At 50.5% G+C, this 26107-nt stretch overlaps 1 protein-coding gene across 19 annotated transcripts in view; it reads right to left on the bottom strand.

Annotated features, from left to right (window-relative positions):
* ST3GAL3 (ST3 beta-galactoside alpha-2,3-sialyltransferase 3) overlaps positions 1–26107 on the bottom strand; it is a 227795-nt gene that overhangs the window by 12896 nt on the left and 188792 nt on the right. For all 19 annotated transcript variants that reach the window (XR_003794405.1, XR_003794404.1, XR_003794403.1 and 16 more), the window contains 4 exons: positions 15044–15138; positions 11478–11541; positions 10491–10586; positions 10019–10205 (listed from right to left, as the gene is read on the bottom strand). Coding sequence is in view for 16 of the 19 variants with exons in the window: in XM_029228260.1 (XP_029084093.1) it covers positions 10019–10205; positions 10491–10586; positions 11478–11541; positions 15044–15138 (442 nt within the window). In the remaining 3 variants the exon portion in view is untranslated. The remainder of the gene's footprint in view (positions 1–10018; positions 10206–10490; positions 10587–11477; positions 11542–15043; positions 15139–26107) is intronic.

Consider the following 26107-nt stretch of genomic DNA (forward strand, 5'->3'; position numbering starts at 1 on the left):
CTCTGTTATATATAAGCTATTTACTTTCTGTACAAATATATTCTATAATATTTCAGACAACAAATAACCCTCAAAACATTGATTACCATCATACAAAAAGAGACCTTTAAGAACATCTGGTCTGGGCGGGGGGTGGGGGGGATGAATTGGGAGGTTGACATTGACATATATACACTATTGATACTATGTATAAAATAGACAACTAATGAGAACCTACTGTACAGCACAGGGAACTCTACTCAATTCTCTCTGGTGAACTAAATGGGAAGGAAATCCAAAAAAGAGGGAATATAGCTGATTCACTTTGCTGTACACAACATTATAAAGCAACTATACTCCAGTAAAAATTAACTTAAAAAAATTTGCTTTCGGGGGCTTCCCTGGTGGCGCAGTGGTTGAGAGTCCGCCTGCTGATGCAGGGGACACGGGTTCGTGCCCCGGTCCGGGAAGATCCCACATGCCACGGAGCAGCTGAGCCCGTGAGCCATGGCCGCTGAGCCTGCGCGTCCGGAGCCTGTGCTCCGCAACGGGAGAGGCCGCAACAGTGAGAGGCCCTTGTACCGCAAAAAAAAAAAAATTTGCTTTCGGGGCTTCCCTGGTGGTGCCGTGGTTAAGAATCCACCTGCCAATGCAGGGGACAAGGGTTCGAGCCCTGGTCCCGGAAGACTCCCACGTGCCATGGAGCAACTAAGCCTGTGCGCCACAACTACTGAGCCTGCGCTCTAGAGCCCGTGAGCCACAACTACTGAAGACGGCATGCCTAGAGCCCGTGCTCTGTAACAAGAGAAGCCACCGCAATGAGAGGCCCGCGCACCGCAATGAAGAGTAGCCCCCAGCTCGCTGCAACTCGAGAAAGCCCATGCAGAGCAACGAAGACCCAATGCAGCCAAAAATAAATAAAATAAAATAAATTAATTTAAAAAATTGCTTTCGGGGGAGGGGTAAATTGGGAGACTGGGATTGACATATACATACTACTGTATATAAAATAGATAACTAATAAGGACCTACTGTATAGCACAGGGAACTCTACTCAATACTCTGTAATCACCTATATGGGAAAAGAATCCAAAATAGAGTGGATATATGTATATGTATAACTGATTCACTTTGCTGTACAGCAGAAACTAACACAACACTGTAAATCAACTATACTCCAATAAAAAAGCAAAAAAAAAACCCCCAAAAAACAAAACAAGAAAGAACATCTGGTCTAATCCCCTCTTACAGAAACCAAGGCCCTGAAAAGTTTGTCTTCCTATCTAATCCATTTCCCCCAAGGGATCCAGCGACCACCATTCCTCCACAATGACTCCGACTTGAATGCTCACTCTCCCTTGATGGTTCCCTCTCCCAGGTCTCCAAGAACCTAGCAACACCAGGTCTGTGGCTCCTGTGCAGACCCATCCCGCAACTGCCTCCTTCCCACCTTCCTCAGCCCACCCCTGCTTGCGGATTGGGCTGTCCCAGTAATTCTGTGGGTCTGCTTTTGAACCCTAACTACTAACTCTGTATCCCTCAGAAAGTTCTTCACCCTTTCAAAGTCTCATTATCATCATCTAAGAATATGGGAAATCAGACTAGCTCCTTCTTCATAGTGTTTCTGTGCCGTGACGGTTACAAGTCACACACATCACGTTTGGCACAAAGGCAGCTCGTTAGCTTCTGCTATTGTTAGTCCACAGGACAAAGTCCAAGCTCCTTGATGTGACTTTGGCTGACAAGACCCTTCACCGTCTGTCCCCTGTCTACCCAGCCTCACCTCCAGCCATTGCCACCATGTCCGTCAAGGCTCAAACCCCTAAGATTTGTGGGGCTAGGGACAAAATTACAAATGGATGTCCACATACCACATGTCTAAGTTTTAGATTCCAAATATGTGACAGTGACTAATCACAGTATCAAGCTGTTAAATATATTCTATCCTCCCCCGAAAAACGATCTGGAAGGCCAGGTTTGAATTGAGAATTCTGACTCCCGGAGACCCGTGCTGGCCCATGGTGTAGGGAGAGCTAGCCCCAGGCTGCCCTCCCCTTCCCTTCCCACCCTGGTCCCATTTCACGCTGTGGGAAGTGCACACGTGTGCGGACTGCCCAGCTTAGACATCCAAGTTCGTCTTACAGGCTCTGCAAACATCCCTCCTTGGACTTTGGAGTGTGCACAGGGAGGTGTGTTCTACCCTCAAGAGGACAGAAGTGGACTTGGCACTGCTGGGGCAAGAAATTCTGAGGTCTCCAGTACCTGGGGATGGTCTAGCAGGGGAGGATGTGACTGGGGTGGGCATTTCCCTCTGAGCCCTGAAGAGGGGCTCAGCAAGGCAAGCACTGATCTTCTCAGCAGGTGCTCGCCACTGCAGTGAGCACAGTGTGCCAGGGGCTGTCAGTGCACTGTCCCAGCGGCTCCTTGCAGCAGTGTATCTGGGAGCCACCCCTAGAAGCTTTCACCATCCCCATTGTACAGAAGAGGAAAATGAAACTCAGAGATGGGGCCTGAGGCAGAGGCATCCGTTCCTGGTACTGAATCCAGTGCTGTTTCAGCGGCCCCACCCCCGCCAAAGGAGCAAGAGTGGGAGCGGCTGTGCTGGCTGGTCCAGGTGCCTGCAGCCTCTGCAGGGTCACTGGGCTGCTCCTTTATACTCCGTATGCTAGTTGAATCATACTTTTCATAATAAACCCCTTAGGTTATATTTGAGTTTGGCCATTATAAATAACACTATAATAAAAATCTTTGTAGGCAGATTTTTCCTTCCCTTGGGTGATGGCTCCTGGTGCCAAGTGTCATTTCCTTTCCAAAAAGCTTGTCCCCAGTTACACTCTGACTAGTAGCCTTTGAGAGCACCTGTCACTGCACTCTGGCCAGAATCACGTATTATAATTTAAACACATTCTCTGAAGACATGACAGGTGATAACTGGCATCCTGTCACCTTCACGTGAATTTTCTGACTGCCAGGAAGGTTAAACATATTTCTGTTGTTTACTAGTTATATTGCCTTCTGTGTGATCGGTTCAGTCTCCTGCTCATAAACTGCTGGGGTCCTAATGGCTTTCCTGTCAACTTTCATGATGATAACCATTTGTCATATTTCCTAAACATACTTTTCAAAGTTTTGTGGTATCCAGTCTTTTTTGGTTGTTGTTTAAAGTGTTCATATACTATCAAATCTGACTTTTCCTAGCACTTCTGTCCCTTGAAAGTTCTCTTCCCTCTAGGGCTGTGATTTCTATTCTACTTTCTTCCTTTGGCTGTATTTTTATATTTTACTTTTTAGTCCATTTGGAATTTATTTTGATGCATGCTATGAGGAGAGGGTCAAAAACCTTTTTGAAAGCTATATTTGGAAAAAGCAATGAACAAAAAGAGGAGTTGGTTTGGGGCCGGCTGTGTGATATCAACAGACAACTGAACGAGGCAGAGGCCAGGGACTGTTCAGTTTTCACTTTTTTCTATCAAGGAGAATGATCTCGGAACCTCAGAAAGAAGATCAAACATGGCTAAGAGGAGAGAGGTGCCCAGGAGAGGCAAGAGGGGAGCAAAAGGACGCAAGGGTCCGAATCTAAAAGAATGATCTCTGGGGCAACAGAGGAGGGAGGCGGCCTACTTGCGAGGAAAGAGCCCCCACTGAGAGTCAGAAGATCTGGGTTGGAATCCTGACTCTGCCACAAGTTCCTGCCTTCCTCTGGGTCTCAGTGTCCACATTTATTTATTCGTTTACACATGCCAACTCTGTCTCAAACACAACACTGCAGGCAGTGATGGGCTTACAGAGATAAACAGGACAGTCCCTGCCCTCCAGGGGCTTATAAGAGTTGATGGATAAGAGAACCCTTATGCATAACAGAGTGATGAGTGTCTTGGGAGCTCAGAAGAGGAGCATCTAATACAGCCTTGGGAGGGGAAGCAGATAAAACATGGAGGTGTGAAATGGGCATAGACTTTGGTATGGGCAGAGTGGAGAGTAATTTTGGGTGCAAGAAGGAGCGGTCAGGACAAGGAAGGGGTTGGAGGGCCCAGAGCATGGAGCGCTATGCTATGGAATTGGAATTTTACCCCGCAGGCCAGTGGTTCTCATACTTGAGCCTGTATCCAAATCACCTGGAGGGCTCATTAAACAGACTGCTGGGCCCACCCCCAGAGTTTCTCATTCACAGCCTAAGGTGGAGTCCCAAAATGCATTTCTGACAAGTTTCCAGGTGATACTGATGCTACTGGAAAGGAGAAAGCACTCTGAGAACTGCTGCATTTGGACAACGGGAACCCATTAAGCAGGAGAATGAACCAACCAGATGGACACTTTAGGATGATTCTTTTGGATACAGGTGTGGAGAATGGATTGGAGGGAGGCCTGATTGGATGCAGGGAGATAGGAAGCTGCTGAAATAATCCAAGGAAGGCATTTTTAAACGGGAGAACCACAGATCTGGAGGCTGAATGACTGAATAGAGAGGGCAGAGGAGATGGAAGAATTGAGCATGCTTCCCAGGATTTTAGCCATGAGTTTGTAAGAATCAAGGGCTATCCCTAGAACTTACCATTGCGTGCGGTACACTGTAAATGCTCACTGAATATTTGCTGACAAGTCGTTCCTTTAAAGTGAGGCAAGGTTGGGTCCACTGGATTTAGAATCAGAAGGTCACTGCCATAGAGGGATAGGTTTGGAAGACAGAGTGGAGAGCGTTGAGAAGCAGAAGGGGGAAAACATGGAGATATGTATCGTGGACAGCTGATGACTCTTCCCAGAAACTTGAAAAAGAAGGGAAGGAGAAAGGGTGAATACCAGCTGAAGAGGGGGCTTTCTTTCTTTCTTTCTTTCTTTTTTGGCTGCGTCGTGGCATGCGGGATCTTAGTTTCCCGACCAGGGATTGAACCCATGCCCCCTGCAGTGGAAGCGTGGAGTCTTAACCACCGGACTGCCAGGGAAGTCCCTGGGGCTTTCATTTTTGAGGTGCGAGAAATGAAAAAAAAAAAATAGCTGAACAAATTTGTAGATGTGAGAGGAAGATCCAGTAAAGAGGTAAGAAAAGAGATCAGTGAAAAAAGACAGTTCCTGAGAAGGTGGGAGGAGATGGCATCCAGAGCTGGGTCTGAGTTCACCTCTACCACTTAACTAGTTGTGTGATCTTAGCAAGTAACTCATCCTCTCTGTGCCTCAGTTTCCTAAACCCCGAGAAGGGGATCATAATAGTATCTATCTAACAGGGTCATGGTGAAAACTGAATAAAGGAATTCAAAGAAAGCTGGCAAACTGAAGATCTTAATAAATGACGTCTATGATGAGGAGGGTGGAAGGAGGAAGAGGAGGAAAAGGAGGAGGAATAATAACAGGGATCGTGAGGTAAGTAAGCAAGAGGCTCTGGATGACAGTGATGAAGAGGAGCACAGGGGATGATGACGTGAGCCCCCGTCCCTGAGCATCTTTCATGGTGGGGGAGGAGCGATGGGCAGGATGCAGGAGGGGGAATGTGCAGGGAGTCTTCCTGGCCCTCACAGGGGATAATGGATCTGTGAGAAAGAGCTGTGTCCACTGGCAATGGCTGCAAAGGAAATGGTATCCAGGAGAGCTTGTCTCAGAGGTCTGGAAAGGAGACTGTGGGGTGCGCAGCATCGAGCTGGCTCAGCAGGGGCCTTGTCAAGCAGTAGGAGGCAACGGTGTCTGCCAGCCTCACCACGCTTTCCAGGTGCCCTGCACGGAGTCTCCCCAGAGGCAAGGTTGTGTCCACACCGAGCTCCTGCTAGGCCGAGCCCATCCTAAGGCTCTGCATCCCTCTCAGGCCTGGACAGAGCACAGGTTTAGGTGCAGATGGACGTTCAGTCCCTGTCTCAGGCCTGGTCCAATAAGGCCTCACATGCGGGGACCTGGTGGCCATTTGCCTTGTGCTAGATTGCTAGCCCACCCCTGCGGCCTTTCACCAGGAGGTCCATGTCTCTCCTTCCTCTAGGCCTGGCCTCTGACCCCCGCTTTTAGGTCACTTCCTAGGTCAGGCCCTACAGTCTAGACAAAGACTTCACTCCCTGGTGCAACTGGGCTTTTCTAATAGCACCACCACCAGTAATAATAATAAAATAATAAACAGTATTCATAATTGCCACAGACAGAACTTACTAAGTGTCAAGCACTATGCCAGGTGCTTCTATACTTCATCTTGTTTAACTTTTAAACTAACCCTGAAAGATGGGTAGTACTACGCCTGTTTTATGAAGTCTAAGGGGCCTAGGTGATTTGTCTAAGAACCCAGCTAACAAGTGACAGGGTCTAAATTTAAACCGGAGTCTGTATGACTCCAAGGCCTAAGCTGCTTTCTCCTCTGCAACCACCGTTGTCTCTCAGATTCAAGGGCCCAGTCCCCCTGGGCGTGAAGTGGGGCCCTGGCCGGCCTCTTAGATCCCTCCGCCTTCCCCAAGGAGTGAACAAAAGCTGCAAGGTCGGGCCTGGGTCAAGGCTGTCCAGGGGCCAACCCCTAGCCCTTGTCCTCTCCTCCCCGCCTGCTGGGTTGGAACCACACCCACCAACCCAGCCCAGGCCTCAGGCCCAGAGGCCACTCAGCAGTGAGGCCAGCTTTCCGGGGTTTCCCAAGTGAGGACGAAGACGATTGGGAAGGCAGCTCCCCGGGGCTCTGAAGTGCTGGGTCAGCAGCATCCTGGGGCCCGGTGGGGGAGTCTGGCAGAGGCAGTGGACACAGCACGAGAAGGTCTGCCTCTCACATGTCCCGTCCTCTCCAGGTCCCAGGGCTCCGTCCTCAGGACCACAGACAGGGCGTCTCCAGCCTTCATCAAACGCCAGGAGGAGGATGCTGAGGGCACAGCACCTACTACACTGCATTATAACTAGTTCGGGGACTGTCTCTCCCATTAGACTGAGTGACTTTCTGTTTCCAGGGAGCAGCACAGTGACAGCACAGAGAACACCTGACGATGCCTGGCAAATGAGTAAGCGCGTGGAGGGGTGGAGCCAGATGTGCCTCTGAGAAGAGCTTCACAAGAGCTGGAGGCCGCCCCTCCCTCCATGGCCCACATATACCTGCATCTCCGTGTCCCCAGCTCCTCCCCTCCCCCTGACCTCAGCTTCCCCACTCAACAGTCCGCTGGTGCTCCTCTGAGCTGCCCCGAGGCCTGCTGGGAACTCCTCCACCTGCTTGATGGCTTGGCCTCCTGGGATCTGAGAGATAAAGGGCCTTTAAAGGTAACTTGTTTAGAGTTATCTGTGCTACTGCCCAGCGAATCAGGAAATCAAACAGCCACAAATGGTGAAGAGGACAGCTCCCACGTGGATGAAGAAAGCATGGTTAGCTCTAGCACAGGCTGTTTTTGGGCTGTTTGGTCTTCCTTTCCTATATCTTTCCCCTTCTCATACCCTGTCAGGACTCCTGGGAATCAGCAAGTTACACAGGCAGTGAGCGACTGCTCACACAGCGAGCGGCAGGCAGCGCCCCTGACTGAGGCCTGATACCTGTCCCAGCCCTGCCCAGCGAGGCCTTGGCTCCCAAACACAGAGCTGCCTCCTGCCAGAATTCTGCAGGTGAGGCTCCAGACAGGTGCAGAGGGCTCTCCAGTAGCCCAGGGGCTGCATAGTTAGAAACATAACTGCAGGAGCAGGGCAAGCCTGCAGCTGGGCACCAGACAGGAGGGGGCCTGGAGAAGCAGCCTCTCCCACATTTACCTGGGTCTCAGACGCCAGAGAAGTGAAGCAGGGCATGAGAGAGATCGTGCGAAGGCATTAGCCCTGGGCTTGGGGTGGAGGAGGGCGCTAAAGAGGCTTCCAGAGTAACCAAAAGGGCCTGGGTGGGCCCACTCAGGCGAGGCCGTGGGCATCACCGGTTTTCCTCTGGCAGCTTGCTCTAAAGGCCCCAATTATCTTTGACTTTGGAGTCAAGGAAGCCTCGTGAACTTCAGAGGACTCCTTCCCAGCTCCTCTCTCCCCTTTCCACTCACATCTCCCAACCCTGGGAAGGAGTCCTCACCAAGGACCACAGGGCTGGTCCTAGATCCCTGGGCATGGCCGCAACAGGACACAGACATCGGCACAATGAGCGTGTGCCTGAGCACGGCCCACACCTCTTCATCCCAACTGCTCCAGTTAGTTCCTTGAACAGGCCCGCCACCAAGGCCAGGCCAGGCAGTAAGGTCCTGAGTCTCTCGGGGAGAAGTGAGGCCCTGCTGTCTGCTCCCTGAGTGGCCTGAGTATACTGAGTCTTCCAACTCTAGTTGGCTTCCTTCCTTTTCTTCTTTCTTTCCAGACTCCCTTGGATGACTTGTAAGAGTCTTGAATTAGCTGTCCTTGGTGTTCTTGGAAGGATCATGTGACAACACCCACCTGGCTGGCCCTGACCCACCCTTTGGCCTGGCCTCTTGATATGGGTCGCCTGTCCTATCCCAGTGTGCCCAGCAAGAAGCAGGATCTGGTGTTTGAGCCAATTCCAGATCATTTGTGGTGGCTGGGCATTGAGGGGTAAGAAAAGCAAAGGGGGTCAGGGCCCTGCCCTCCAGGAGCTCCTTTGACAGGTGTCGATGAGTAGAGGAAAGGATATGCCAGGAGGGGGTGGGAAGATGGGCAGAAGGCAGGGTGAGGAAGCAGCCCACAGGCTCTCTGGGGTTCCCCAGGGCAGACCCAATTTCCTCCCATTTCTCCCTTAAAGGTGCCTACCTGTGATCCCAATTCTCTCGCCTTCAAGACAAAGAGAAGGGCTCTGAGGACACTAGATGCTCAGGTCCTAGGGTTCTGAAAACGGAGGGGTGCCCCCTCAGCCCCCACATGCCGCCTACTGTGCATGGGCAGCTGGCTTGCTCGCCGCTGGGGCTGGCTAAGGTCAAACCCTTTCCTCCCCTCTGGGGACGCTGGCTGCCACATTCAGCCTGGCTCCGAGATGGGCTCCCCTTTCCCCACTGTCCCACCTACCTGAATTTCTGGACCTGACTTCTGTCTTCGCTCTCGCTTGCTACCTACTTGACACTGCCTGCACTTGGCCTTGCTTGGGAAAAGGCTGTGGAGTTAAACCAAATTGCACTGAGACGTCCACAGGCAGGAGAAGCTGTTCCAGCCCCCCAGCTCTCCTCTAAACCTCCAGGAAGAACTAGCTGCTCTCTGTAGGCGGAGCGCTGCCTGTCATCATTCTCCTCCGGTAAGAGGCTTGGGTGTTGGAAGATGAATGGCCTGAACTCTGCAGTGCCCCTCCCCTGGGGTGGCCGGTGACAGCTGGTTGAGGGGAGAGGGGGAAGGAGCCTGGACAAGTTGGCCCAGGGCTGAGAGACAGAGGACTCAGGAGGGGCCTCACTGGGTGGTCCAGTAAGGAGCAGTCTGACCCTACTTGGCCGTATAAGCTCTCTTAAGAAACAGGCCCAGACCCTTGTCTGCCTAGACCAATAAGTACAGAACCTGGCCATCCCCACAGTGGAACCAGACTCAATGGCAGGTTGGGGACACAACCACAAGTCAGTGGTAAAAGCACAAAGTGGAGAGAGGTCAGGACTTACAAGTTTGGGAACTGGCACCCTCAAGTTGAGGGGTCTGCTATCCCTGTGGAATGGCCCCAGGGTCCAAACAAGGCCTTCTTCCCCTGGCTGGGAATGAGGGGGCACCCACACGACCACAGTTAGAGAGACCTCACAGTGGGTAAGAGGGACTTGGGGGGCAAGTAGAAAGTGAGGGCGGGGGTTGTGAAGATCAGCAGTAAAGCTGGGTCTAGCCGGGTGACAGCTTTCCATACCGGGGGGCTAAGGCCAGGGAAGGGCCCACAGGGTCTCCTGAGGAGGCACCTGGGGTCTGGCTAGAGAAGGCTGAGGAAGGACCTGCAGCCTGGGTCTCTGGAGGCAGGTAGCAGATAGCAGGCACATCAGCTCCAGGAGTCTGGGCCAGTGGCCTTGGCATCTCCTGGCCTCTCTGCCCCTTGGTTGCATCTGGGCCCTTGATGCTTCTTTTGAAAGGTTCCTACTTGTTCTTTGCCTGGTTCAGGGAAAGGGGGCTGACTGGGAAGCTGGGCAGGGCCAGGGCAAGAGGGGAAGGAGCTGGGGCACAGGGAGCTCACCACTCTCTCCTTGTAGACGATGTACTTCAACCACTTGAAGTCCTGCCACTTGAAGCCAGCGAGGACAAAGAGAGAATCCCGTTCATATTGCTCAGGCCGCTGCATGGCCCCCTCAGGGTAGGTGATGCGCAGCGTAGTTTTGCTGCCCACGTCCTTCTCAAAGCCTTTCACTGGTGCTGAGTTCAGTCTGCAGAGAGTGGGCCCGGTCAGAGACTGCCTTGGGCTCACTGCATGTGGTCTGTAGGCCTGTGTGTGGGGAGGTGCCATGACCCCAGAATACCCCAGATGCAGAGGATAGGGAGCCCAGGCCACCTGGTGCCACCTGGCTTTCCGTTCCAAAGCCCTCCAACCCAGGGTTCTTCTTGAGGCTTCTACTGACCTCCAGCCCAATGGGCCAGATCGACAGACAGTTCTCAGGGGGCTCAGGGACCAGGACATGAAGGTGCCTGAGGCACTGCTTTGAGGAGCTCACCTGACCACAATGTCATAGTCATCAATTCGTGGCCCCAGAGACTTGTTGGCAAGGACACCTCCATTGCCCACGATGATGCAGCGGCGACAGCTGAGGCTGAGGGGACAGACGCAGAGACCTCTGGAGAGCTGTCCACCAGGTCTCCTCTCCCCCTGCCCCTTTGGCCCCTGACCCCATGCCCTTGACCAGGCACGGGCTGGGACAGAGGAGGCAGACCAGTGAGGTTCTGGCAGCATTTCTGAGAGGCCGGAACCACACTGCTGAGAGCTGGGCCACTCAGGGCTCTCAGATACCCCTGGTCCCTGACACTTCTCCAGGGAAACATGGGTGTGGAAGGGGCTTGGGCACTAGCTCTGGGGTGGTGAGGAAGGAGCTCTGGTAAGATGGCATTCTGGGTTAAAGACTCCCCAAGGGTTAGTGGGTTTGGGCCGCCTTCAGAGGAGAGGGAAAAGTGGGCTGAGCTTGAGGGCTACGCTAGAGAAGCAAGAACAGAGGAATGAGCCTGGAGGCTCCAGGACTCAAGGCTGGACTTATTTTTAACTCAGAAGCCCCCATGCACCCAGTAGCCAGCCGAGAACCCTACTCACTTTGCTTCTCGCACCTCTGACCCTGGGGCTTCCCCCACCTAGGGTTTGTTGGCTTCAGAGCTGTCACTGCCTCCTGGATTTAAGCCCCTTCAGCTGCCCCAGCACCCAGCCACTCAGTCCCAGTGCTGAGCTGATCCCAGCCCAGGACGTTCAGTTCTTACCCTCGGATCTCTGCTGCCTGAGGACTGAGATGTCTTGCCAACTGCTTATAGCCCACGGGGGCGGCCAGTCCAGTGCGGTGGCCCCGCTTCCCTGCTCACCCACCCCAGTGTGTATGCGTGTGTGGGTGTGTGGGTGTGCTGGAGAATCTGCCCAGGTCCAGGGAAGGCCAGCTGGGCCTCAGCCCCCCTGCACACGCTGGGCAGCCGAGGGGCAGGATACTGGGCAGCGAGTGGCTCACCTGTCCAAGGCAGGGGTCAGGCGGTACTCTTTGGTGACGGACAAGATGGCTTTGATCAGATTATCTGTGGACAGAGGAGGGAGGCAACTGTTAGAGGGTCACTTAAGGGTTCCCATGAGATGTTTGCCGATGAGCCGATTTGAAGGCACGTGGTCCTGGGGCTAGGGTGGACGTGAAGGTTGGGGAGGGAGCTCCGGACACAAGGCTGGGCCACTGGCCTAACTTTCTCCCTGAGGCAGGAGAAGAGGCGGCACACACATCTCTGCCTGGAGCCAGCCCCCGGCACCCGCGCACAGCTCCTTCCTCAGGCTTCCCTGGCCCTTCCTTGGCAGTCTCGGCTGGCTGTCCGAGGCTCTGCCATCAGGCCCTGGGACATGCGCCCCCGGGCGTGGGCCTTGCCTGGGAGCTGGGGCATCTCAGTGTCCCCCAGAATGGCAATGCCGGTCAGAGGCAGAGACCACGCGCTCACTTCTGTGCCCCCACCAAGCAGACACCAGGAAGCAAACAAGGAGCCAACCAGTGGTGAAGAGCTAGAATGCTCCCAGCCAGCTCCCCGGGCCAGGCCACTCCGCCTCATCTTCTGATACCATCTTCCCCTCCCTTCCTCCCTCTAACACTGCTGACCTCTAATCCTGTTCTTGCCAGGCTGTCTCTACCTCCTTACCTCTTCAAGCCCTGTGGCCTGGCATCTGCCCACCCGCACTCCGCTCAGGCTGCCCCTCAGCAAGGGCCCCGTGACCTCTGTGCTCTCAGATCCTGTGGACATATTCAGACCTCATTCGTCTTGACCTCTCTCTGGTTTTGGCAATGATGACTGCTCTCCTTTCAAACTCTGGTATAATGAGAGCATTATAATATAACAGATAATGATATCGGCCTCGGACTCAAATCCTGGCTCTGCTGCTTATGAGCTCTGTGACCTTCGATAAATCGCTTACGTTCTTTGAGCTTTAGTTTCCTCATCTTCCAAATGAAGATGGTAATTCCTGCTGTGCAGAATTGTTAGGAAGATAAAAAGGTAATGTACATAAAGACCTAAAGATAAGTAAGTCGGTACAATCACAGTGAAAAGCATCTTAATATCAAGTAAAGATGTAGCTGTGCATAGACTAAAATCTTGCAACTCTACTCCTAGGTGGAGAGCATCAGAAAACTCACACATTTGTTTAAGGAGACTTGTACAAGAATGTTCATTGCAGAACTGTTGGTAATAGCGAAATGTTGGAGGCAACCTAAAGTCCACCGAAGGAGGGCTTCCCTGGTGGCGCAGTGGTTGAGAGTCCGCCTGCCGATGCAGGGGACACGGGTTCGTGCCCCGGTCCGGGAAGATCCCACATGCCGTGGGACGGCTGGGCCCGTGAGCCATGTTCGCTGAGCCTGTGTATCCGGAGCCTGTGCTCTGCAACGGGAGAGGCCACAACAGTGAGAGGCCCTCATACCGCAAAAAACAAAAGTCCACCGAAGGAAAACAGATTAAATGTGGTACATGGAATACTACACAGCAGTTGCAAAATCAGTGACCTAGAGTTATGTGTACCAATACAGATACATCTGAAAAGTGTAAGCAAAAAAATCAATTTGAAAAATACACACACACAAGTACGATATACAATACTGTTTGTAAAGTGCAAAAACCATGCCACATTTTTTTTTTTTTTTGGACCGGGGCACGAACCCGTGTCCCCTGCATCGGCAGGCGGACTCTCAACCACTGCGCCACCAGGGAAGCCCATCCATGCTGTATTTTAAACAGATATATAAATATGCTGTAGAAATATATAAACAGGCATGGAATGACAACCAGGATACTGGTCTCCTGGAGAAGGCGGGGAACGGAGGGGGAAGGGCTACACAGAGCTTGAGTCGTATCTCAAGTTTTATTTCTGAAGCTGGGTACAAGAGTACGTGGGTGCTTAATATATTAGTTTTTATGCTTTTTTATATGCCTGAAATACTTCATGTAAAGAAAGGATGCCTCTGAAATTAAACACAGCAACCTCATAATTTTTTTTAAAAGATGGACTGGACGACACTGTCAGATGCAGCCAAGATGTCAAGTTAAGGAATGAAAAGCATCCTTTGGATCTCCTGGGGGCACTGAGCAGTTTCACTGAAGTGGTGAGGGGAGAAGATATTCTTCAAGAGTAAATGGTGAGTAAGAGGAGACAGTTGGCACAGGCAACCTTTCTAGAAGTCGAATGAGAAAGCGTAAGGAAACAAATCTTTAAGGAAATGTTCTGTACTAAGTGCCTTCAGATACACTTTATGGTGGGCCTCGGGGAAGGTCACAGATCCCTTCCTTTTCCCACCTCCAATTTCACGTCTAAGGAAAAGCATAGTGCTGCTAACTGGCCAAGGCCAAGCGTATGGATTGGGTTTTTGTTTTCTAGGAGGGGAACCTTAGCAGAATGGTCATAAACTATGGGGTGCTTTTTCTTGCTGGATGATGGGCTCTGTATCGGGCTTTCCTGCCCTTCATGGCTTAGCAGGATCAGAATCTTGAGTGAGGATTTAGGAGAAAAGTTAGGCTGCTTGGCTACCTGCACCCATGAAAAAGGAGTTCTTCATGTGGTTCAACCCAACCCATGAGATTTGTCCTTGGAGGTTGAAGGTCAAAGCTCCAGTTCAAGAGTATCCTTTTGCTGGCCACTGTCTTTTTTTCAGGGAGGGGTGGGCCAGCTAAGTAGAGGGTTCAGGCGTTCTTGAGTCTGCTGGCCAAATGATATCACCCCTTTAACAGTTATCTTATTTAATTCTGACCACAACCTAACACAGTGGTATTATTCTCTCCATTTAACTGATGAAGAAACTAAAGCAAAACATGTTAGTAACTTGTCCATGGTCACAGCTAATAAAGAGGTAGTACTGGGACCGGATCCTTCTATGTCTGACGCTAAAGCTGAAACTCTGCCATGCCATGAAATAGGGCAGTAACTTGACACGGAAAGAGAACTGTTAAACTCTCAGGGATGGAAAAGTCTTACGTCAGGAACTGCATGGGTGAGGTCCTTGAGGCAACAGAAGGGGACAGTTCTGAGAGTATAGGGGGAAAGGTTAGCCTTGGACAGGATAAAAAAGGACTGGAGGGGAGGCTAGGTTAAGGTGGAAAGAATCAGGAGGGGATGATGGAGGGCCCTGGGGGCGGCCGTCCGGATGGCGTCTGTTTTCTCTGGGATCTCCCCCCTCATATCTAGTCCTCTCGCACTGCTGTCTCTGGCACCCCTTTTGTGTGACCTCACAGCACAGTGTTCCCTCATCAGAGTCCTTACTGCACTCCAAGTACCTGTGTCTGCATTAGACTGGAACTTTTTGAGGAGAGGAACCACATCTGTCTACTCCACTGTTGTGTACCTAGCCCCTGGCAAAGTGGTGGTTTCTGAGTAAACATTCCACTAAAGAAGTAAGAAAAAAGGAAGGACAGGAAAGAGGGAGAGAAGGTAGGGCATTGTTGAGAGGAGTGGATTCCCAGCAGGGACACTTCTGAGGGTACAGCCCTGTCCTGACACTAGGGAGGTAGCTTGGGGGATGAGATGTTAATGTAAAGTGGGGCAGGGTTCCCAACATACCTTGACCTTTGATCCCAAAAGGCGGCACAAATTCCCGGATCCTAGCCCACTTGCGGAAGGAGTCATCCAGGAACATGGGTGCTGGCTTGGAGAACCTGGAATACAACAGGGCTGTTGAGAGTCCCAGAGTGCGCTCGGCTGCAGTGCCAAATGGCTTTCTGTCCACCTGTCTTGGCTGTGGATCCGCCAGAAGCCATCCTCCATGTTCCAGCATCTCCTCCCCACTCCAGCCTGCACATTGGGTAGCTGCTGTGCGGGGTCTGACAGATCCGGTTCAGTGCAGCCTGAGTGTGGAGGAGCAGGCCTGGCCAGTCCTTATGTGGCCCGCTGTAGGAGTGGAGAGGCAAGATGCACACAGCAGGATCAGCATCTCAGAGCGAGAAGCTCGCTGGGAGGTTATCCATGCGCGCATCCATCAAATAGTCACTGCTGCCCACGCTGTTCCTGCAAAATCTGGGAACACGGAGATGAGGCACTGTCCAGTGAGCAGAGAAATACCCCAAAATGCAGCCCGTGCAGAGAGACAGGGTTTGGGGGAGAATTCTGGGACATGGACCACCCAGGGTGAGGAGGAAGGAGAATTCACGGTGAGAGGGCAAAGCAGGTGAACAGTCACAGGAGTTAGAGGTTTGACAGAAGAAAAAAAATCACAGCATCCTGCAGCGGGGAGGCTTCAGACAAGCAGAAGCCTGAGCACCTTCGCTGGCAGAGAGGAGGACCGAGGGAACGCCACGCTCCACAGGAGGTGGCGGAGGGACAAGGAGTTTACGGGTAGGGGGTGTTTTGGTCTGGAGGAAAGATGGGAGGGAAAAGGGGGAGAGAAGGAGTCATGTGGCGATGCCAAGTTGTGGAGAGAAAAGGCAAGCCTTGCTCTTCTTGGGAAACCAATGAGTGGGCAGGGCAGGGGGAGGCTGGGGGGTGGGGGATGGCATCAGAGGGATGCAGAAGGAAGTGAGGGCAGAGTGAGAAGGGACAGGAGGAACCAAGCTCTTCAGAGATGCTTGGACAGCACGATTTCACTTGGAACCTAGCACCCTGATTTTGAGACCTTTCAGGTAACCTAGCAGCCCGGGAGACGGCGAGCACCTGGTCACCTCCTGTGTGTTGACCTTGTTGCGGGGTGTGCTCAGGGCCTTCCTGGCTGAGAACGAAGGTGTGGAGGCCTAGGCCTCTGTGGCTGACTCTTGTTTCTAACAGCCTGAATCAGCCCACTGAAAAACTGAAGACTGGAGGAGGGGCCCTCCCAGCCCAGAAGCTGGAACTCACCGTCCCCCAATGAACTCTAACCTCAGCATCCATTTCTCATTCCCATCATCACTAACACCATTACAATCACCAGACCAGGGGGAATAAGAGCACTAATCACTTGGAGGTCTATCATTACTAGAGGTTTTGAAGTGAACTTGAAAGAGGTAGAAAACTTTCAATCCTGCTCCCTCCCCATCCCTTGCTGCTAGGAAGAAACTGTCAACACATGATAGCGTGGGAGGGCTATTCCTGCACAGCGGCTTTCTTCTGGGCTTCTGAGTTAGCACACTTCTCCTCTGTGTAGAAGGGTCACTCATGTTTCTCATACCTAGTACACATAATCTAAGTGAATTAATACATTTGATGTTTTACCAGAGGCCCCGAGGATTCTGACCAGAGTCCACAAGGTCCCTGGATAAGCCTAGGGCAAGAACCTCTCCTGTGTCAGGACTGAGCTTATGAAAGTTTTGCAGTTTCTCAGTCAGGCATGGACATGATTTTATCTGCCTCCCAATATGTACTGCATGTCATATGCTAGCAAAATCTCCTAAGATCTAGCCAAATGGTCTCAACACATTTTTTCCTTGTCTTCTCTCTTCCCCCATCTTTCAGCTGATGAGAAAGTTCATTATATTAATTTTTACTTAACCCCCCCTCCTTATTGGGCTTCCCTGGTGGCACAGTGGTTAAGAATCCGCCTGCCAATGCAGAGGACACGGGTTCAAGCCCTGGTCCGGGAAGATCCCACATGCCATGGAGCAACTAAGCCCGTGTGCCACAACTACTGAGCTTGTGCTCTAGAGCCCGCAAGCCACAACTACTGAGCCCATGTGTCACAACTACTGAAGCCTGCATGCCTAAAGCCCGTGCTCCGCAACAAGAGAAGCCACTGCAATGAGAAGCCCGTGCACCACAAGGAAGAGTAGCTCCCACTCGCCACAACTAGAGAAAGCCCACGCGCAGCTACAAAGACCCAACACAGCCAAAAATGAACAAATAAAATAAATAAAAATTTTAAAAACGCCTCATTTTTGGTGCTTAAAAAGTGTTAATTTTGGAAAAAAATACAGAGAGGCGTGCGCGCGCGCACACACACACACACACACGTAAAAAATACTCATAATCCTACAACACAGAGACAATTAACCTTTGGTATATATCTGTACTGACTTTCCTTTTCCCATATTATTTTTTAGATTGCTCTGTAGACTACTTTTTTCACTTTATAATATTATGAAAATATTGCTATGCAAATGGACAGAACAAAAACCATAAGCAGCTGGTAACCTGATTAAAAAATTCTTCCCAAAATCAAATGTACAAGGATACACAAATGGAAAAATACCCTGAAACCATTTGATTTTATATTTATATCTCTTTTCTCGTAAGCTGATATCCTTGTTTATAGTGATAGTAACATAATTATTTGCTTTATCCTAATATATCCACACATATAGATACATATATAAAATATGTAGAATAGTTTCAGAATAAAAACACCAGTATTATTACTAATACTACCATTACTAAAACTGATTTAGGGAATACCCCACTAGAGAAATACAGATAAATTACTTTGCTTTTGCAGAATTATTTTGGAATAATCCTGCTGAGTTTACTTCATCAGCAATATATAGTTAGGTTCATTTGTTTCATTCTGCTTTTGCTTCTAGAGTTTGCTTACCCCTCATATTAATTTAACTTTGTTTTATGATGATATAAAACTATAGAATTCCAAAATTAAATTCACAAGGCAAGATATATTCAGAGAAGTCAAACTTTCATTTCTGTGTCCAACTCCCGTTACTTTTATTCCTGTATAGTATTCATTTTTATTAGTTTTTATTTTTTCCTCATTTTTTTTTTTGGTATAAGCAAATACATAATATATGTATGTGAATTCCTATTCCCTTCTTCTTCTTTTTTTTTTTTTTTAATTGGGGTATAGTTGCTTTACAATGTCGTGTTACTTTTTGCTGTATAACGAAGTGAATCATCTATATGTATACATATATCCCCTCCCTCTTGGACCTCCCTCTCACCCTCCACCCCCAATCCCACCTATCTAGGTCACCACAGAGCACTGAGCTGAGCTCCCTGCACTATATAGCAGGTTCCCACTAGCTATCTGTTTTACACATGGCAGTGCACATATGTCAATCCCAATCTCCCAATTTATCCCACACCCCACAGCCCATGTCCACATGTCTGCTCTGTATGTCTGTGTCTCTATTCCTGCCCTGTAAATAGGTTCATCTGTATCATTTTTCTAGATTCCACAAATATGCGTCAATATACAGTATTTGTTTTTCTTTTTCTGACTTACTTTACTCTGTATGACAGACTCTAGGTCCATCCACATCTCTACAAATGACCCAATGTTGTTCCTTTTTTATGGCTGAGTAATATTCCATCGTATATATGTACCACATCTTCTTTATCCATACATCTATATTCAATAAAAAGGTAACATATACAGTTTTACCTTTTGATTTTTTTCACTATACAATATATCGTGGTAATTATTGCATAGCAGTAGAGGTATATACTTGATTATACTCCATTATGGTTATGTACATATATCATTCAGTCAGTCCCCTGGGTGGTTTCCAGTCTGTTGTAGAGTAGGTACCACTAATAGTGGTTACAGTGAATAACTTCATGCATATATCTTTTCTATTTGCCAGTGTATCTTTGGAATAGATTACTAGAAGTGGGTTTGCTGGATCAAAGGGAAAATGCATATATATAATTTTGGTCCATATTGCCAAACTCCCCTCCACCAGGATCACACCATTTCACATTACCCACCAGCAACAAATGACAGTGTCGTTTTCGCCACAGCCTCACCAACAGAGTATACTGTCGAACATTTCAATTTTGCCAGTCTGACAGGAGAGGAACAGTATCTCAGTGTGGTTTTAATTTGCATTTCTTTTACTGTGTGTGGAATTGAACACTGTCTTATATATGGAAGGGCCATTTGTGAATTTTTCTATGAATTTTGTTCATATCTCTTGCCCATTTTTCCAAAAGGTTATGGGTTTTTTCTTCTTTTTCCCCCTAGCTTTATTATGATATAATTGACTACAATTGATATATAACACTGTATAAGTTTAAGGTGTACAACATGTTTTCATACACATATGTGACAATATGATTACTACTACAGCACTAGCTAACAATCTTCTCTTTTTTTTTTTAAGCTCTTTATACATTAAATATATAAACCCTCTGAGATATGGTTACAAATATATCTTTATTGAGATATAAATTGAGTTTATTTATTCACTTGGCTTGTGGTGTTTTCCTTTCTTGCTTTCTTTCTCCCCCTTTTTTACAACAGATTTTTTTAAAAAGTGTAGTCAAAGGGAATTCTCTGGCAGTCCACTGGTTAGGACTTGACGCTTTCACTGCCAAGGGTCCAGGTTTGATCTCTGGTTGGGGAACTAAGATCCAGCAAGCCGTGCAGCGTGGCAAAAAAAAAAAAAAAAAAAAAAAGTTGGGATTTCCCTGGTAGTGCAGTGGTTAAGGATCTGCCTGCCAATTCAAGGGACACAGCTTCGCGCCCTGGTCCAGGAAGATCCCACATGCCTCGGAGCAACTAAGCCCGCGAGCCACAATTACTGAAGCCCACGCACCTAGAGCCCTGCTCTGCAACAAGAGAAGCCACTGCAATAAGAAGCCTGCGTACCACAATGAAGAGTAGCCTGCGCTCGCCAAGACTAGAGAAAGCCCGCACGCAGCAATGAAGACCCAACACAGGCAAAAATAAATAAATACTTTTTTTTAAAAAAGTGTCAAATTTATCAATCTTTTCCCTTATTGATTCTGGGTTTCGAGTTTTAGTTTAAAAAGTTTTCTTCATTCCCAGGTTATATTCTTTCCTGGTTAGAATCCCATCCACCTCTTTAGTCTCTCTCTTGCCAGGATGCTATACCCTCTTGTTCCATTGTCTTTTTGTCCCATCCATAAAGCAAAACCCAATCAGAGATTAATCGAATCCTACACTCTTGCACTTTATATACTCAAAGTGCTGCTAGAAAACACACACACACACAGATTGGTACCACTACAAATTCATGGACTGAGCCTTAGTTGGACCCTCACCTTTGCTCAGCGGCTATTCCAAACCTTCTCCACTCTCCATAAACTCTCTATCCTTTTCCCACTTTATCTAAGCAGATATCTCTTCTTTTTTCTCACTTCACAGACAAAACCAAGCCAATCAGATAGGAACTCCTTCAGCTTCTTACTTCCTTCCCCCACCCTAGACCCATCAAAGCTGATCTCTCCATCACACTACGCGGGCCACTCCTATTTGTTTCCCCCTAAGCATACAGCAAGCTCAGGTCTCTCCTACGTGAGTACAAACAAACCCAACAAACTTTCCTGACCACGTACCCATGCTACCAGTCTCTCTCTTTATCCTTTCATGGCAAAACCTCGATAAAGAGCAGTGGCTATTCTGTCTCAACTTCCTCATCTCCTATTCACTCCTTGACCGACTGCAATCTGGATTTTACTCCTCTGAGACTACTTGTGTCCTACCAACCATGCACGATTTGTAGCTCCCTGAACATGCCAGTCTTCATGCATTTACACATGCAGTCTCTGCCTGAAATGTACCCCTGTCACCCTTCCCTGTATTCCCCAATCCCTTCCCTCTCTATTTGCCTGGAAAATCCCTTCTCATTCTTTAAGTTCAGATGCTGCTTCCTCTGGACAGCCTTCCCCCAGGAGGTGGCTCAGTGCCTGCAGAGGCCCTGGAAGCTGAGCGGGGAGGGCCATAAACAGGAAATGGGGTGTGGTGATGGTAGAGGTGGTGTATGTGTGTGTGTTTGTGTTAATTCTGCAGGCCGTCTGGGCAGAGCCCCATGCTACACCTGGAAGAGAATTCAGGGGCTTCTGTCCAGAGGCCAGTGTGCCAGTTTGGGGGCCCAGCCAGGGTGGAGGTGGCCCTTGAGGTGCAGAATAACTGGCCAGACTAGCAGGGGTGTGCGACGCCTGACCAGCTTGCCTTGGCCAAGGGGGTAGTGGGGCAGGGTGGGGCAGGCCCCAGCAGACAGGCCCCAGCCCGCCAGCCCTGCACACAACGCAACCTTGGGATCAGGTTTCAGGAGGGTGTGTGTGTGAGTGCGTGAGAAGGAACAGGGGAAGGAGGAGGCGGAAGTTGTACGGGGACCTGTGTGTCTTTTCTTCTTGGATCCTAGAGCATAGCAATGTGGAGAGTTGAGGCTCTACGAGGGTACATGCTAAGGGTGGGTCTGACCCCTGTGCCTCTCATAACAAGGCTGGACCCCAGGACCCATGAGGCTGCCCTGCCCACAGGCCTATAAACTGAGAGAGGACGATGACTCGGCACGATGGTCAGTCTGCCAGCCAGGATGGGCAACCCAGGACCCCCCAAAGGGATCTCTTAGTTCATTTAATGCCCAGCAGTGTGGCTGAGGTGAATTGTAGAAGGTGAATGTCCCCAATTCTGGTTCGCCCACCTAAACCATTTCCTAAGGCACAGAACATCAAGCCTGTGCCCAGAGACCAGCAGGAAAGCTAACTGAGTCTTACTAACTGGGAGGGGAGTAGTTCTTTGTGGTACCAGCAGACCCAGAGTAGGATCTTCCTCCTAGTTCCCACCATCCCAACTGCAAAAGGTGCCTCCAGGGGCTTCCCTGGTGGCGCAGTGGTTGAGAGTCCGCCTGCCGATGCAGGGGACACGGGTTCGGGCCCCGGTCCGGGAAGATCCCACATGCCGCGGAGCGGCTGGGCCCGTGAGCCATGGCCGCTGAGCCTGCGCGTCCGGAGCCTGTGCTCCGCAACGGGAGAGGCCACAACAGTGAGAGGCCCGCGTACCGCAAAAAAAAAAAAAAAGAAAAAAGGTGCCTCCAGATGTGGGTTCGCTGGATTAGGGCAACACACAGTTTCAGCTCTCCATCTGTGCCTGTTTGGTTGTGTGGCCAGTCTTCTGGCCACAAGAGCCCAAGAAGCCCAGGAGACAAGAGGAAGGCAGAGCCCAGTAGTGGGTCCTGAGACCAGGGGCCACAGCACATCGGTCTGCTAGATTCAGCCATAGGCCTTGGCCCAAAATGAGTGAGACTGTCATCCAGTAGGGTGAAAGCCAAACCACAGAGATCCTCCTTTCTAGAACCTGCTCTGGGAAGCGGTGGGGTGGATGAAGCAGAGGGACACACGTTTTCTAGAATCTACCTGTTCTTGTTTGGGATCTCGCTGTGGCAGCCCCACCATAAATGGCCCTGCACAGTAAGACCTTGGTATATGTCCAAGCAAACAAGATAAGCACTTTGTCAATGCCTTGTCCAGCTTATGTCTTGCTGCCCCTTCTCTTGCTGACCCACCTGAATGGGTCCCATGAGAGAGCAGAAGTCTGAGGAGAAAGGGTCATGAATATGCAGGGCAGGTGGGTCTATATCCTGCGAGAAGACGCAGAGAAGACAAACAGCAGGGATCAACCAACAAGTACCATTCCACGCAAGAGCATGAAGTGCCTGCCTCCAATCTTATGCAGGACCAGATGGAGCTGGAGGACGCAGCCCCATCCAACAACTGCTTGCCTACTCGGGGTCAGGCTCCGTGCTGAGTGCTGGCTGGGGACCTAAGGTAAACTAGCTTTGGTCCTTCCCCTCAGGAGCTAATGGTAGACACAGGTAAACAAATAACCATAAGAAAATAAGTCTGCACATCCTGTGTTTTGGAATAGGGAGTGGTATAAAGGTCTCAGACCGACTTAGGGGTATAGCAAAATCTTGAAGGAGATGATGACAAAACCAAGCTGAGCCTTGGAAGACAAGTAAATGTGAGCCTCTTGGAGCATGGTGGGAAGGGTATTCAAGGAGGAGGGTCGTGCAGACAAGGGCACAGGAGAGAAGAGATCCAGAAGCAACCCCCCCTTCGAGACAAGGAGAGAGGCTGCTAAAGCTGCCAGGGTGGAAGCACCTGCCAAGGGCAGGGGAGCTTCAGCCTGGCCCCCCACCCAGTGACCTGCCCTCTAGTCCCACCCAGGCAGGCGCAGCAATGCGTGAGGAGGGACTGAGTGGGCGAGTGCATTCTGACTGGGTGTAAGTATAAGGCAGCTGAGGTGCAGGCTCTGCACGGAGGCAAAAGGCCGGGGCAGGGTGTGCATCAGCACAGCCAGGGTTGGCCTGATGCCCCAAGGCAGCGTCAGGGCCGGTTTCAAGGTGGGTCATCACTGGCAACTTGGGGCGCTCAGCTCATGCTCTTTCTTGTTAGCGCCTTGCAGTGGATATCTGCGTTCCTCCCCCGCTTCTTCTGTAAAGCACCTACTTTTTATTCCATATGGTCCTAGTTGAGCTGACCCCCACCACTGCTGCTGGGATGGGCGCATGGTCCAGGCTGGCCAATTAAGATACTTCACCCCTCAGAACCACAGTAACTGGCTCAACAATGGGCACGTGATCCAAGTGGGATGAATCAAGTTCTCTGGGATTTAATATTTGGACACTAGGGTATATGGGAGTCTCTCTTTTTCTCCGAGATGGTGAGCTGTAAAGACCATGTTAAGCCTAGAACAGTGCTTGTGCAAACCATGGCCCAGAGGCCAGCTGCCTGTTTGTATAAATAAAGTTTTATTAAAACACAGCCACACTCATTCATTTACCTAATGTCTATTGTTTGCTTTAACGTTACAACGGCAGAGTTGATTAGTTGTGACAGAGAATATACGGCCTGCAAAGCCGAAAATACTCACTATCTGGACTTTTAAGAAAAAAATTTGCCACCCCTGGGCCTAGAACCGCTGGAGCCATCTTCTGTGGCTACACAGAGAAACTGTCTACAGAACAGTCAAACCCAGGGAAAGCAGGGCCAAGACGTGGGGAGAAAGACACTGTTTGAGTCCTAGTCCAGGTGGGCCTGAACATAGTTCAGCCCTGAACTTAACAGGTAAGTAAGCCAATCAATTTCCTTTCTGCTTGAATTAGTTTGACATGGATTTCTACCGACTACAACAGCTACTAGAAGATAATGCTTAAGCTCCTTCGTCTGGTTTCCAAAGCCCCTGTGATGTGACTCTCCTGTGTCAACCTCCCCGCCTCAGATACCCCTCTCTTCTCCTCCCTTTCCCTAAGCTCTAGCCATATCCAACTACTTATAGATTCTAGAATCTGCCAGGCTCTTTAACACCTCCATGCCTTTCCACTTGCTGTTCCCTTTGCCTGGAATTCTCTTCCCCTTCTCATCCGCATGCTGAATTTCTGCTCCTTCTTCAGCCCAACTCCAGTGTCTCTGCCTCTGCACAGGTAGGGTCTTCCCCGAGCCACACAGGCCTGACGGAGCCTCTCCAGGTCCCCACTGTTCTCCGTGCACCTTCCTGGCACTGACTGCGCACTAATGTGTCTGTTCCCTCCCCGGCACACAGCCAGGATGCAGCAGGTGCTCCATAACCGACTGCTGGCTGGAAGAGGGGGGAGCGCTCAGGGTGACCGGCTCCACAGTGTGGATCTCCCTGGGCCAATGCAGGTGGAGTTTCTGCTCACCTGCGGAGCTCTGAGGACTGCCTCGTGCGGCACATCGTGGACACTTTGATCTCCCTGCTCCGAAGGGCCAGGCTTCCAGTGATGTCCTTACTGTTTCCTAGTAAACCCCTCCTGGTCTGGAATACTGCCAGCTGCTGCCCCTCTGCCTGCTTAGGGACTTTGGCCACATCTGTGTCCAGACAGGCTGGAGCCACATGCATGACATGTATGACAGGCAGGGAGGCCTGTGCTGAAGGAGGCTCTCAAGGGGGCAGTGCCCGGGCTCCTGCTGACAGGGCTCCCCTGACTCTGCTGACAGCCTGTACCCAGAGTGGACCAAGGAGGAAGGGAAGGGGCCCGACTTCCTGATAAGGGGAGGGGAGCGTGGGGAGGCGAGGAGAGAACGGTGAGCTGAGAAGCCGCTACGAGAGGCAAGCACACCTCCCCCAGTGACAGCCTGGACAATGGCCAGAATGTCTACAGAGGCCACTTAACCCAGAGCCCAAGGACACGATCCGATCCCCAGTGCCCACCCTCCAGCTCTCCAATACGTGCTAAGCCCCAGCTTATCCCAGGTACCGTGCTAGTCACTGGGAATATGACAATAAACAGCTCAGAGTCCCAGCTTCGTGATTAATGGATGAGGCAGCCAAATACACACAGAGGCAATAGTGAAACATATGACAAACGCCACAGTAACAAGAGTAATAACAGCAGTTTACAGGTACTGAGCTCTTGCGATGCTCTAGACACTGTCCTAAGTGTTCTATGCTTGTCGTCCTATTTCATCCACACAAGAACCTCATGGATCGGCACAACGTACATCGATACTTTGATTTATGGCACTGCCTTCGGGATACATGAAAGTCACCGGACCCTTCGGGAAGCGCGCCATCAGGGATGGAGAGGGCAAAACCAGACCACAGGGCGTTGCACAGGGAGAAAAGCGAGAGTGTTTGAGAGAGAGGAGGTGATCTCTGTAGAAACGTGGTAGTGGAGGAGAGGACAGAAAGGGACCGGGAGCTGGCGAGTGAAGCGGGAGGCAGAGGCCCGAGCCTGCTTGTACTGGGGGAAGGAGCCCGCAGAGAAGGCGGAGGGAGGGGATGCGAGAGACAGAGAGGCAGCAGTGGAGAGGCCACCAGGAGGCGAAGGGGACTGGATCAGAGTACGGGGAGAGGGACACAGAGGGCAGGGTGCCTTTTCCCTGGGAAAAGGGGGAGCACGCGAGGGTGGCTACCCTGATAGGTGCACCGGGAGCTGGGGGGACCTCATTTCTCCAGGGAATCTCTGGGGTTTGGGATTACGAGTGTGCAGGTCTGGGCTG

This window comes from Monodon monoceros, unplaced genomic scaffold (genome assembly GCF_005190385.1).
Source record: "Monodon monoceros isolate NGI ecotype Baffin Bay Population unplaced genomic scaffold, NGI_Narwhal_1 Super_Scaffold_18, whole genome shotgun sequence".
In the NCBI taxonomy this organism is placed as follows: domain Eukaryota; kingdom Metazoa; phylum Chordata; class Mammalia; order Artiodactyla; family Monodontidae; genus Monodon; species Monodon monoceros.